A 14,902-nucleotide genomic window follows, 5' to 3' on the forward strand; every position below is an offset into this window, starting at 1 on the left:
AGTCTATGTAAAGAACTTAACAAACCTTAAAATATTAAATACTAACCACTACTATTATGTCCATAAAGAATATTTTATAGTTGGAGTCATAATTCATTATACATATGTACATATATGTATGTTATCAGAGAAACCGAGTCAAATTAAAGCCAAAAGAAAATAAATGCAAAAAAGTATTAAAGAGGAAAGGTTTAGCTATTTAGCTAAACATAGACTTATATCCAATTCCTATCCTACTGGTGTTCTTTAGCAATGTTCTTTAACAATTTTTATACTTTATCCTTATCAATAATTATTGGATATTTCCTCCCCTTGGCAGGAGCACCTCAGAAACAACCTAATTTTAAGTTTTCCTTTATCCAATAATCACCTGCTGAAAAATCTTATTAAATAAGTCCAAAATACAAAGCTTTTCAGAATCTTCCAAATGGAATAGAAGTCAAAAGTCCTCTAGTCCAATTTATATCTGATTAAGAATCCTCTCAACAATATATTCAATTTTTTTCACCTTTGCTCAAAGATCTCCTAGGAAGGAAAATATATTACTTCATGAACTGACCCATTTCACAAAAAGGTAGCTCTAATTGTTATAAATTTTTACCTCTTCCACCACTTCCCACCCTCAAAACAACACTTCTATCTACCCCTCTGCAATTTCCACTGATTGCTCTGGTGTCAAGTGGAACAAGTCTAAACATACTCCATGCAACAGTCCTTCCAAAGTTTTAAAGACTATTATCACATTCTCCACAAGTCTTCATTTCTTCAGGCTAAACAACACCCCTATTTCTGCAATATTCAATTGAACTTTTTCATATTCAATATACCAAAAAAGACTCAATTTTCCTATACTGATAGCTAATTTTTTTATATTTAAGTGATTCTCTGGGCCACTATCCATAAATAATGATTACTGAATGTTTTGGTAACTAATACTGATATGCTAAAGGATATGAACAATTAAGGTAATCGGTTGTAAGAATTTAGCATTTAATTAACCCTTAAAGATTATGATGTTCAAAATATTCTGTATCTTCATTTTGCAAAACTTTTCTTTACTGATATTTAAATGACAAATTCAAAGTTTTATTATACAGCCTAATTTTCTTTAAAAGCAACAGCATGAAAATGTTCTAAAAATTAAATGAAAGCAATAAGGCACAAAAAGGTTCATTTCTTCATTTTTAAAACCAATCTGTAAACATGTTCACATAAGTAAGAAAAGGAGAAACTTGCTCTAAGAGAAAACAGGCTTTTAAACAAATAAAAAAAGGTGATGAAGAATCATAATAAATGCAAAGACTTGAAAATACTATCACTCAAATACCTACAAAATTTTATTTTTCTGTATCTTGAAAAGACTTTCACATAGTCATGATTTTAAAAAAACTCAAAAGACTTAGTTTGAATACAAAAATAATATGAAATAAAAAGTTGTTTGTTTGTTTTTAATGAGTGAATGATATCATGTTGCCTCTTTTCTCAATAGGTAGAGAAGGCCTTGAGGGAAGAAAAGTATTTCAAACACAAAATTCTAAAAAATTAATGTTTTACAAAATGATTGAAAGGAACTAAAGACAGCCTGTGCATTAAGTATAAGAATCTATTGACAGACATAAATCATCAAATTATATTAGCAAAATTGAGAACTACAAAAATATTAATTCAAATGTTTTTAAATTTCATTTGAGACTTTTCCAAAATGAAAATTTACTACATAAAAATGGAAGTTCACCAAGTTCTCCCAATAGAAAATGAAACAGGTACTTGATATCTCCCCTAGTCATAGTCCTTTTAATGAATTAAAAGACTTATAGCTGACTTTTGCAGCCCAGTTTAAAATGGCATTTTACATACATTATTGCATTTTGAGCTTCATGTTAACTTTTAAGAGTTAGGTACTATGACCCCCATTTTGTAGATGAGAATATAAGATTCAATGACATCATCGTATACCTATGATCCCACAGCTAATGTAAGGCTGAATTCAAGTCAAAGTCTTTCAAACTCTAAGCCCAGTACTTCTGATTTGACAATGCATGTGGGGAATAACTTAATAATATAATACTGTCCCTTATACTCTCAAAAGAAGCTTTTCCATACTCTAAAAATTAAAGCTATTCTGAAAGTCAGCGGTTAATTTTCCTTTTTTAGGATTTCAGTGTTCCCCATGTATTTCACGACAAAAAAAAAAAAAAAAGAGGGGTGGGAAGATGGCTTCTCACTCATAATAACTTACTATGTGAATTATGTTTACCTTATTTCTTTAATTACTTAAATTATGATTCACTTTGGAAAGCCTAATTAATTATGCTTTAGATTTTTTTTAAAAGATGTCTTTCTAAATATAGGCAACAACTAGAATAGTTCTTTTAATACCACATTATATGTTATAATACTAATACCCATATAATGTATCAAAGAGAGATATTTTATAGAAACTAAAAAAGCACTAAAAACCTGAATTTACAAACTGTTTTGTCATTCAATACTTTTCCTTAGCAATGAAAGGACTCAAAATATCTTCAAAAGTCATACTGAACGAAATAATAACTCCATTAAAATATGCAGTTGGTCTGCTATGTACAAATGGAGAAACAAATAAGAGTACTTATTCAGCAAATATTTATTGAGTGCCTACTATGAGCAAGCTACTCTTTGGTACTCAATTACTTTACCAAAACTAAGACATGCTTTCCATCTTTCAGCAAAGGGATAGTGATGGAACAAAATATGTATTTAAGGCATTGTCAAGTCAATGATTTGTTTTCCTTACTTGTACTCATTTACTACTTGCAAGATTTCTTGAAAGAGTTGCAAGGGGAGGAAGGAAAGAGACACACTGGGAAGGGACAGTAAATTTTTTAAAAGTATAAACTATTATAAATAAATAAATAAATGAACCTTACAATCAAGAGACCTAAGTTGAAAACTCAACTTCTACACTGTATAACCTCAAAGAAATTATTTAAGCTCTGAGCCTCATTTTTTCATATGTAAAAATGAGAACATATTTGCATTATTTCATGTGATCTTCATGTGATGAAAGTACTTTGTAAGCCCTGAAGTGCTACATAAATGTGTTATTGGTTCACAAGGGCACAGTACTGTTTATACTGCACAATTAATTCTGCCATTGCTAAAAGTAGTGGTCAGATGCTTCAAAGATGGAGATGGGATATAGAGATGATCTCAAATTATCAAAGACTATGCCAAATTATGAAGGCATTAAGGAACTGTCCAAAGACCAGATAAGCCAAGTCTGGATGCATTATCTTACTAGAGGTCTTATAACAGCAGGCAATGTAAATATTATCATCTCTACTTTACCCTGAAGGCTGAATTATTCAAATGATTCATATTTGTATTTCACCATTCTCTTATTTTAAGATCTGATTTTCATTAAATATATAGATTATTTCCATTAGTTACAAATTCTTCTATAGCAATTTGACCAGTTCTTATTTCATTTAATTAAAATATGTACTAGCAAAATAGCGGTTTGGACATGTATGCTTATATATTTAATTTTTATTTTAATATATTTAACATGTATTGGTCATCCTGCCATCTAGGGGAGGGGGTGGGAGGAAGGAGGGGAAAAATTGGAATAAAAGGTTTGGCAACTGTCAATGCTGTAAAATTACCCATGCATATAACTTGTAAATAAAAAGCTATTAAAAATTTTTAAAAAATAAATAAAATAAAATAAAATATGCACTAAATATCTACTATGTGTAAATTGTTATGATAGAGACTAGAAAATATAAAAGATGACAGCCACTGCCTTCATAAGGCTTATAATCAATCTTTAGTATAAGGATTCATCAGTAACAAAGGTGAATTTAAGTGTAAATTGTAAATAGTTTATGTTCACCTATTTAAAATAAACTTTTCTTTAGGTATAACTATAGGAAATTCTTAAGTCCAATCTCAAAACAACTTATTTCTAGAAACTAACAAGTTTCCTAATTTCACTGATAGGAACCATGGCATAGTAGAGAATGACAGACTTAAAATCAGAAAGATCTTTATTTGAATATTTCCTCTGATAATTCCTGGCTTGTGACATGGACAAGTCATTTACTTCTCTAAGTCTCAGTTTCCTAGCTATAAAATTATAAGAAATAATACTCGCAGTATTCACCTTACATAGCTGCTGTGAGTATCAAATGAGATCTTTTTGTAAAGCATTTTGCAAACTTTAAAGTCTTATGTAAATGTCAGTTATTATTATTATTATTGGAGAAAAAAATCCTAGATTTATAGAACTTTACCACTAGAGATCATGTTGAAAAAATAGAAAATGTAAAGAAAAAATTCTAGACTTATAGAACTTTATGATCTTAGAGTTCAATGTTTCTCAAACTGTTTCTTAAAACTGTTGTGTCTTAAACAATGTGAATAATTTTATGAGAACATTTTAGTTATAAGTAACATTTTCCCCTCTAAAATAAATATAAGTACCAAAAATATTTTATTATGTTTAACATTGTGGGGACAATAACAAAAAAAGAATGAAAAGAAGTGACAAAGCATAAAAAACTTAGAAGAAAAAGAACTGGATTCAAATCACACCTCAAATCTTGACTAACTATATAAACATGGACAATCTCCTAAGTAAGTTTCTGCTCAACTTTTTTCTTTGTTAAAGGACATGTTCAATTCTCATTTGGATGAGGGATACTGTATTGAAACCTAAATACAAAGTGAAAACAAAGAACATCAATAAAATTTCAAGTGTCACATGAGCTACTATTTATTTTGTCCTCTATTTTGTCCCAAAGTAGGCTGAATTATCTTAAGGAAACTGCATTGTTATTTTATCAATTATAAATTGCACTATTGTTATTTTATCAATTATAAATTGCACTATTTTGAAACAAAGGGCTCGTCTTTTAATACTAATATTCTTTCAGTGATACTGTTTTAGCTGTGTATCAGAGAATACTACAATTTCTGAAGAAACTAGAGTTTAAGATGACCTAAAAGTCAATGAAGGGGCAATGGTAGATAAAAGCAGACTGCAAGACATTTCAAATTAGACTTATGAAAGAAAAGTGAAGAAAAATACATGACTAGAAAATGAAAAAAAAAAAAAAGAAAAGTAGTCCTTTAACACAGTGGGATCAATGGATAAGTCATGGACAGCATTAAGGAATAATCCATTGTCAAGCTCTATGTTCTACTGGTATTTAGACAAAATCAAGATAATTCAAGAAAACCTCCCAACTTATATGGATCTTCTGGAATGAACTTAAAAGAAGACAAGAAACTACACAGGATGGGCAGGGTACAGAGTTTATTGGAAGGAATACCTACATTGATGAGATCACAAATCCAAAAGTATTTTATCCTAATATTTCATTGATCTCTGGAATCATATATGTTTGGGTTAGAAAGAATCACAGGGATCATCTAGTCCATCCCCTTCATTTTACAAATGGAAAAAACTGAGAAAACCTATAGAGGGCCTTGTCTCCACTATAATCCTATGCCAAAAAGTACATGTTATTGTTATTCTCGTGTTTTTCCTCAAATCTCCACTGTACTCTCTCCTCTTGTTTCTATCAAAATGTAATTTGCTTTTTAAAATTATGCTTTGGAAGGCATTCTAATAACAAAAATCCATGAGCAAATAGGCATTTTTTCAGAATGACTCATTAAAAATGGGGGAGGGGGAAGAAATAATGTTGCCAATCTGATGTCTAAAAAATTGTGACCACAAAATATTGACTCTTTTTATTAGTCTTTCACCTCTATCAGGTATTAAAATATCTAAGGAATTCAATACTTAAACCTACAGATTAAAATAAAGAAATCCTGTCATGAACATGCAATGTCTCACATTATAATCATGCTCTACTTTATCATATGAAATTCAAGCTTTCATTTATTTGCTTCTTTTAAAACCAGGATATAGCAAACTTCTACTCTAAAATTATAAATCACTTTATAAAACTCAGTGACAAATGAGACAGTTCCAAAAATGAATGCCTTTTGTCATCTTCCTAGATATCTCTATCACACTTGACCCCTTGTATTACTAACTACATTATGCTAGACTGAGACCTTTTTGTTTTTCCCCACCTATAATACAATAATCTAGACATTCCCCATGAATGTCCTCTCTCTTCTTTTTATATTCTTTCTCCCAAAAACAACTTTATTCATTCACTTGGCTACAAGCTATCAGAATAACCCCACAAAGTAACTACAAAATCCTGACTCCTAAGAAGGAAAAAAAGTCAGAATACACAGATTGTTGTGGTTTGTCCTTCATTCTCAAAGAGGACCATTACATCAGGGAGATGATGCCATTCAAGTGAACTGAATTTTAGGGAGGGGGGCTAGGCAAGGTCCCCTTCCTCACTTTCCCCTCCAGAGTTCTCTGGGTCCAATGACCAGATATAGATCAGGATGATTGGAGATGGCCTTGGATGCAGTGGGAGATTTTCTACTCTGGCTAGCCCTTTAGTACTTCAAATTCAATGTGTCATAAAAGTACTCATCTTATTTTACACTCAAGCATGCGCCTGCACACATGCACATACCCTCCTAATCATCCCCCCAACTTCCATTGTTATTAACAATACCATTCTCCCATTTGATACTGTCCTGCTGATTCTACTTCTTCATTATTCTCTATTCTCACTTCCATCATCCCACAAAAAGTTCTTTAATATCTTTCATCTGAATATTGGCCTTTTAAGGAGCCACAACTCATCCAGTAAATTCCTACTTCAATCATCTTCCATAATGTTGCATAGAATTGATTCACTCCATCTTAAAAATATTTCAATAGGTCCCTATCCCTAAGGCTAACAAAATAAAGTTCAGAATTCTTACTCAGGCCCTAAAAATCCTCCACAATCTATCACCAGTCTGCCTTTTCAGATTTTCTTAATACTATTCTTGTACACATACTTCTCACTTTAGCCAAATGGATGGTCCACTGTTCTACAAACACAGTTTTCATTTCACTACTTTAAAAAACATCATAAAATCAAAAAATGTTACAATTAAGAAGAACCATAGAAATCATCTACTCAATCTCCTCAATTTACAGATGTAGAAATTAAAGCACAGAGAAATGAAAGTATTTTCCCAAAGTCACTTAGCAAGTAAGTGGCATATTTAGAACTAAAATATGGGTCTTCTGACTCCAAAACCTATCTTTAGATTACAGCACATGAAAGAGGAAGTATTTGAGCTGAGTGAAAAAGGAAGATTTTCTTCTTCAAAGTTTGATGTTTAAACCTCATAAACAATCTATGTTTTATGTTACAACTAATTATATACATATCTTCTATCTACTCATCTAGAGCAGATAATTTATCTTATTTATCTTTCTATCTCTCTCATCACCTAACAGTTTTTACACATAGCAGAAACTTCATTTGTCTGCTGAATAATGAATTCTCAATATTTATTATTTTATTTATATCAGTATTTTTAAAAATAGCTTGTCAAAGCAGAAGAGGGATGGCCTCTAAGCCTACTAAAATTGAATTTAGTCTCAAATGCTTTAGAAATATGTGACCCTGGTCAAGGCATTTAACCAGTATTAACCTCAGATTTCTGATCTATAAAATCAGAATCATAAGGAGATTACCTTGACAGAACTGTTGTGAGGGTCAGGTGAGATAATATGTGTCTGACACTTCCAAAACCTTAAAGTTCTAACTAAAAGCACCACTATTGTTATTATTAGTGATAATTACTAAATGATATTTCACAAGTTCGTACCTTTTAAACAAAAAAACTATTACTTTATAAATAATACAAATCACCTAATATTCTTTTGTTGTTGTTGCTGTTTTTTATTTTTTGTTTTTTTCTGAGGCAATTGGGGTTAAGTGACTTGCCCAGGATCACACAGCTAGGAAATGTTAAGTGTCTGAAATCAGAGTTAAACTCAGGTCCTCCTGACTTCAGGACTAGTGCTCTATCCACTGCACCACCTAGCTGTCCCTCACCTTATATTCTTTAGTGGAAAACTGTAAGAGATGAAGTTTCAATCTCCCTAGTTTCTGAAGTATATGACAATGTGTACACAGCTAGAGAACTAGATATGAAGTACAGTGAAATATTTTCAACCAGTAACATTTTCTCAATGTATAATTGTTTCAAAAACTAGAAGTATTTTAAAAGGGTGCCATTATAACAACAAATGACAATATCAATGGAAACTGTATTTCTGAAATAGGTTTATAATATAATGATGTGCTACTATAAAATAGTGAATTTTTGTGAAACTTGAAAAATAAGATGTCAGTCATCTATATTATGTACAAGTGTATCTTACACACACATAGACTCAAAGGAAGAAATATTATTCTCTCAAAATGTTTTAATTATATGCCCTATCTTCACTGTAATTAAAAGAGACACTGAAAGACTTTTTTCAACAATATATTCTACATTTCCTATAATAAATTCTTACAATTTGACAAGGCATAACATTTCTACAGGAATATCAGTATACTATAACTTAAAAGATGTACTGTACTTAACACATAACACATACATGAACTTTTCCCCATTAAATTACATTAAAATAACTGAAGTACTATATGTCTTTTTCTAAAGGTTGTTAACACCAGGCTGACAACTGTCATCAAACCACTAAACCTCAATAGGCTATCCTGATGAAGATTCCCCTGGAGAACACTTAATTAAACAAGTTCAAACTTTGCTGAGGGATTCATTTCATAGCTAAGAGACCTGAATTGACTGGATTTACTTAGCTATATTCACTCTCTTTTCTAGTTGATCTTCTATATTTAAAGATCTGTTGCCACCTTCTCCTCTTCTCTCCTTTCCCTACTGCTATTCTTTATCTAAAGTTTCTCAGGTCCATGACTTTACTAAAGGGTATTTTATAACATAATTTTAAAGAGGTAAACTCTTCCAACCTATAGGGGGATCATTACAGAATCAATTAACAGCAAAACAAAAAGAATCACAGGCAAATTATTTTAAAAGTTTGTATTTTCCTTTACTAAATAATCATATAACAGGGTTCAGCTAAATATGAATTGCACTCAGTCTTCTAAATTCTTATCTTAAAATAATTAAGAGAAAAAAACCTGTGATTTTCTGATTATCAGTTAGCCTTGACAGGTCTGTTATTTCAAAATATAATTTCCTCCAACTTCTCCCCCGCAAAATTGTTTTTATCAACATGTTGATAAAACTTTAATTCCTCTATCTTTATCCAATTAAGATATTCATTTTAAAAGTTAATTTTCGATTATATGCTTTTTAATGTATATAGAAACTCTAAGTAGTAGTCACTACACTCAAAACAGTTGTGCTCAGAAATTTATCTAGGTTTTTTGATTATGAAGAGATTTGAAAATACATATATGTAGAATTTAGGAAAGAAAAAATTGTTCTTAAATTGCCATTTTAGCACAAGCAATAAATTCTCTATATAAAAACCAAGAACCAGACATCTGAATACTCTACAAAACCAAAATTACCAATGGAAACTTCCTTTGTTTTTGCATAAAACTTTTAAAGATTTCCCTGAAATTTTCCCCGAGGACAATGGAAAGAGTATTTGATTTGGTAAAATAAGACTTAGGGTGGAAGCCAAGCTCTGCCACTTACTTTCTGTGTGATCTCAGGCAAGCACTTCAGCTTTCTGGACCTCTAGGCTTTCACGTATAAAGAGTGTTTAGTTAGATTAGATGACCTTTGAAATCTCCTTTAGTTCCACAGCAATAATAAATTTCTAAAATCATGGGACATTAAAAGGAAATAATACACAGAATCTCAGAATCATAGAGATTATCAGCATTGAGAAGGCTTTCAGAGGCCATAAAGTCTTATACAAGTGAACCTCCAGCACTTATTTATATAGCCTTCCAGTGTCCAGGGATAGGAAATCTATTACCTTCCGAATCCACTTCTGAACAGTTTTTATTAGAAAGATTGTCTTTTTGTTGAAAATTTCCTTTTCAATTTCCATTGTAAATCATAACCCTCTTCTACATGACAGTCCTTCAAATACCTAAAGACAGCTATCATATCCCACTCCTATCCTTCCAAATTTTTTCTTCTTCAAGCCAAACATTCCAGGGTCATTCAACTTATCCTCCCATTGCAATTAGTTCCCACCTACATCTTCTAGGTATACTCTGATGTACCAAAATCCTGCCTAAGCCTATCTACAAATATCTAATACCTTAAAAACACATTATCTGAAGCAAACACGTTTTAATCCAGCTACTATATTTCCATCTTCACTCTTATTTTCTAAATATTTCATTTATTCTAATGATCTCTATCCACAAGCACTACAAAAATAGGGCAATTAGAATAAACAGCATGAGGATTCCATCTCAATCCTCTAGCAATCTAACATTCAAATTTATTACTTAATTTCAAAGGACTTCTCATTCCCTAAAATAATTAGTTGCTTTAAGACCTCAGAATTTCTGTACATTAGAGGAGCATTAAAGAGGCACGGAATGAGAAAACTTATAAGAAGATACACAAGTATGTGTCAGGCAGCAATACAGTGCCCATAGATATTCTTTCTTAAAGCTTTTTCAGATGTAACTACCAAAGAAGGAAAATTTCCACTCTTTCTACTCAACAACTTTGTGAAGATGTTAAAAAAATTTGATGCTGCATAATCTACAATATCTACTAATACCAAAAAAAAAAAAAAAAAAGCAGAACTAAATCATTTTAGAATGATTCTGATTTATAGAGTAGTGTTTTTTTTTAATGTTTCCAGTTATTAAAAAACTAAGAATTAAAATTTTCTGGAGTGCCAATCCATTTAATTTTTACAATTTGCTGGTTGTCAAGTAACTAAATAATAAGTGTTGCAGATAGAGAGCCTATACATTCTCTTTTAAGTTACCCCTAAACTTCACCAAATTCTTTCACATTTTTCAAATGTAATTAAATACAATTAAAAGAGAGATGGGTATTGTTTTGTTTTTACCAAGCATATGACTTTATCCACAAGTTTTTAGTGAGGAACATGTTGCTTGTGTCAGTGAAAGGTTAAGCAATTTGCCTAAGGTCACACAAATTATCAGAGATGCAACTTGAATCTGACATAACTCAAATTACTTCTTTTGTATGTACCTTTAAAGTTGAAAAGTATGAAGTATGAAAAGTAAAGACATCTCCTTCATGACAATATCTGTGCCTGTTAGCAGCTCATTTTTATCATTTTCCCCACAAAGCAGAATTTACTTTTACATCATATTATCTTATAATATAAAACAAGGTTAATCTAACCCAACTGGTTCAATACCCTGTCCTAATACTAAATTCTTCCAGTAACTGAAAGTTGCCCCAAATGCTGCTCATCAATAAAAAGAAATAAGGTAAAATAAACCTGTTGTTTTGTTTTTCTAGGTAAAAAACACAATTAAGCTCTGAATTCTGCTGTTAAAAAATTTATCTGCTGCTATTCTCTAAAAAGTCTATCTTAAAAAAAAATTTCATGAGCCTTAAATGGATCCTGAATTAAATGAATGACCTAAAAGTTTTACATATTAGTACTATGAATCAGAATTGTAATAACATTATAATAGCAATGTTAGAATGCAATTAAGCTATAACTGCAAAATCTTTCCAAAACTCCAAGTAAAAACTTGTTCATTAAGGGGGAGTAGGGAGGGAAAGATAGGAGATGGAAAGGAAATAAACACTTACATGATACCTGGGAACCATACTAAAAGTTTTAAAAGTTGAGGAAACTAAAAAACATTTGTCTAGGATAATACAGCTAGTAAAATATGTGCACCTAGATGTATATTCAGGCCTTTCTGACTCCACACCCAGTATTCTATCCACTGTACTTCCCAGATGCCTCATTAAGTAACAAGACTACCCAAACATGACCACATATATATGACACACAACAATATATAATATATATCATTATAATACCATGTCTACATCCAGTCAACTAAAAATTCTGAATAATTCCAAATTCAATTTATATTTAATTAATAATCATCCCTACATGAACTCTACAAGTAAACTATTAATTCAATTTATAACATCTAGCCTTCAAGGGGAAACCATTTCATTTTCAGGAAGAAATGCCTCCTTTGAAGTGACTGACAAATTATGAAAAAATTATCTACAAGAAAAGAACTCGTTTGTCCTCTTTGCAAAGATCTTAAAAACTAAGATACATCAGCAGACAAACATTTTGGGGGGCATAAGCTTTGCCACCAAATCAGGAATTACTTGCTTTGGCCAAAACAGATAGCAATGCAATAATAATCAAACAAAATATGAACCTTCATAATTATGTAGTTTCTCAAAGGTAGATTAAAGGCTTTTTAACCAAAATTCTAAGATATAATACTTAGGAGTATTATCCAATTAAAAATTTTTGATTAATCAAGCTCTTTAAGATTCAAATGACATTAAAAAATAAAAACAATTTTTTTTTATTTTTTATAATCATAAGCTTAAATGATTTCAAATTTCAACTAATTCAAAATATTTGAACTTTCTCATAAATGCAGAATCTAAAACATACATATCTGTTAAAAAATGAAAGCAGTCTTTTAAATGTTGAAACCACTTATAAGTCATAATTTATCAACATTAATCAGTTATATTAACTTTTTCAAAGTAGAACCAAGTGTTCATTACATTTACATAAAAGACATTATAGGAAGTTTTATCCTACTAGGCATTTATTTTATATGTAATAATAAAAACTATTTAACATGGTTTTCTTTCTTAATCATCTCCAAACTTACTTTTCAATATTTTCTTTTTGTTAGATCCATGTCCTTCTCAAGAACACTTTTTAAATAGTTTCAAGTCTATGTGAATACAATACTTACATCATACTCTGCAGCTCAAGAGTAAAACTTGTAGATTTCCCTGTGGCTCTTCCACTACTTGAAGTAGCAACAGTTGACATCGGGCTAGCTGCAGTATTATTCATCTATATAAAAAAAAAAAAAAGCTATCAAAAGTGTTTTAATTTTAAATAAAAGTATATGAGGAATGGCAGCAATTATAAAATACTTAATCAAAAATGAATTGTCTTAAATATCCTTAGTATAATCTATAAAAATCCCCTCTTTTCCTCACCAACACAAGAAAGCCAACACATACTATTTTACACAATAAATTATTATAGTAACTACATCATTCATTCAAAAAAGCAAATATCCCTTAAGGATTTGATAAAAAATTCATTTAGGTAAGGAATGCAACTCTGCAAAACTAAGCTGCAGAATAATCTCTTGCTAACTGTACTGGTAAAAAGAGTTTATATGCCAAATCTTGTTGTTCTACCTTTAAAGTATCTCTTCTTTATACTTTCTTTACTCACACAGGCATAACCCTCTAAAGATCCATCACTTCCCATTTGCAATATTTCAAAAACCTTTTAATTAGCCTCTCTACATCAAATCTTTCACACTTTCAAACTTTTGTTTTTAGTATCTTTATCTTATTAAAAATTATTGAGGATCTCTCCAAAGCATTTTTGTTTATCTGGATTATAATTATAGACATTTACCATATTGGAAATAAAAACTATTTTTGAATTTGTAGACCTTTTAAAAGGGTTTCAGAGATCCCCAGGATTCTCTAGACTATACTTTGAGAACCACTGCTGTCTAATCCATTCTTCATTCAGCTGACAAAAAAGCTTTTCATAATACCCAGAAATGACCATGTCACTGTCCATCCTCCCTCTTATTCTGACTCCACTGGATCCCTATTTTCCACAGGATCAAATATAAAACTTTGTTGTCATTTAAAGCTCTTCAAAATCTGATTCTGGCTTCTCTCTTGTTCATCCATACTGATCTACTTACTACCTGCTCTAATGCTTGAAGAATTATCCATCCTTATCTTTGCCTCTTAGAATCCCCAGCTTCCCTCAAGATTCAAGTTCTTCAGGACACTGAGTTGTTTTCCTCTTTCCCTACTTCAGCCATGCTGTTAGAATATTAAAGCCTTAAGGCAAGGAGTTCTTAATCTAAGATCCATGAATTTTTTTTTTATTTTCATAACCGTCTTTGCACTGAAAAACATCACAGTAAGAATATCATTTCTGTAATGCTTAAGGGCTTACAAAGCACTTTACAAATATCTTATTTTATTCTTACAGCAACCCAATCAAGAAGAGGTATATACTATTATCTCCATTTAACAGATGAGGAAAATGAAGCACAGAGAAATTAAAAGATTTGCTGAGTCACACAGTATCTGTGGTCTGATAAGAACAAATATCCCCCTCCAACCCTACCAAAAACAATACGAGTAATTATTGGGGTTAGAGTTTTTAATATAGAGTTTTTAAAGAAACTAGTGATTCTAATAAGTAGCATCCTGGTAAGTATATTCTGAGCATAGGAAATAGCCAGACCAACAACATGGGAATGTGGAGTTGGGAGATAGTACATCATGTGTGGGAAAACACCTCCCACAGACACACAAAAAAAGAGCCAGTCTGGTCAGCATATAAAGTGCAGGAAAGGAAGTTGTAAGGTTGAAAAGACAAGCTGGGGCCAGGTTGTAAAGGGACTTTGAAAGTTAAACAGGAAGCTTATATTTGATCCTAGAAGCAATAGGGAAACACAGTTTATTGAGTAAGAAAGCAAAGAGGTTAAATCTCTACTTTAGGAAAATAATTTGATAGCCATGTGGCAGATGAGCTGGAGAGAGCAAAGATTTTAATTAAGACATTAATCAAGAAGTTATTGTAGTAGTCCAGGCAAGAGGTGATGGGATAGTAAGCATATGAGAAGAGAAAAGGAAAAGGATGCAAGAGATTTTGTAGCTGTAGAAATAGCATGGTTTAGAAATGAATTAGATATGTGTGGATAAGAATGAGATGTCTAAGGAATGGAAAGATCCAAGTGTGCTATACTGAATTAGTTCAGTT

The 14,902-nt window shown here is 31.1% G+C and overlaps 2 protein-coding genes across 4 annotated transcripts in view; one reads left to right on the plus strand and one right to left on the minus strand.

Annotated features, from left to right (window-relative positions):
- The window catches only part of SUPT3H (SPT3 homolog, SAGA and STAGA complex component), a 589,460-nt gene that overhangs the window by 553,170 nt on the left and 21,388 nt on the right, over positions 1-14,902 (minus strand). For both annotated transcript variants that reach the window (XM_051997074.1, XM_051997073.1), the window contains exon 2: positions 12,843-12,946. In XM_051997074.1, the coding sequence (XP_051853034.1) occupies positions 12,843-12,946 (104 nt within the window). The remainder of the gene's footprint in view (positions 1-12,842; positions 12,947-14,902) is intronic.
- The window catches only part of RUNX2 (RUNX family transcription factor 2), a 456,664-nt gene that overhangs the window by 23,515 nt on the left and 418,247 nt on the right, over positions 1-14,902 (plus strand). The window lies entirely within an intron of this gene.

Source organism: Antechinus flavipes, chromosome 4, assembly GCF_016432865.1.
Source record: "Antechinus flavipes isolate AdamAnt ecotype Samford, QLD, Australia chromosome 4, AdamAnt_v2, whole genome shotgun sequence".
NCBI lineage: Eukaryota > Metazoa > Chordata > Mammalia > Dasyuromorphia > Dasyuridae > Antechinus > Antechinus flavipes.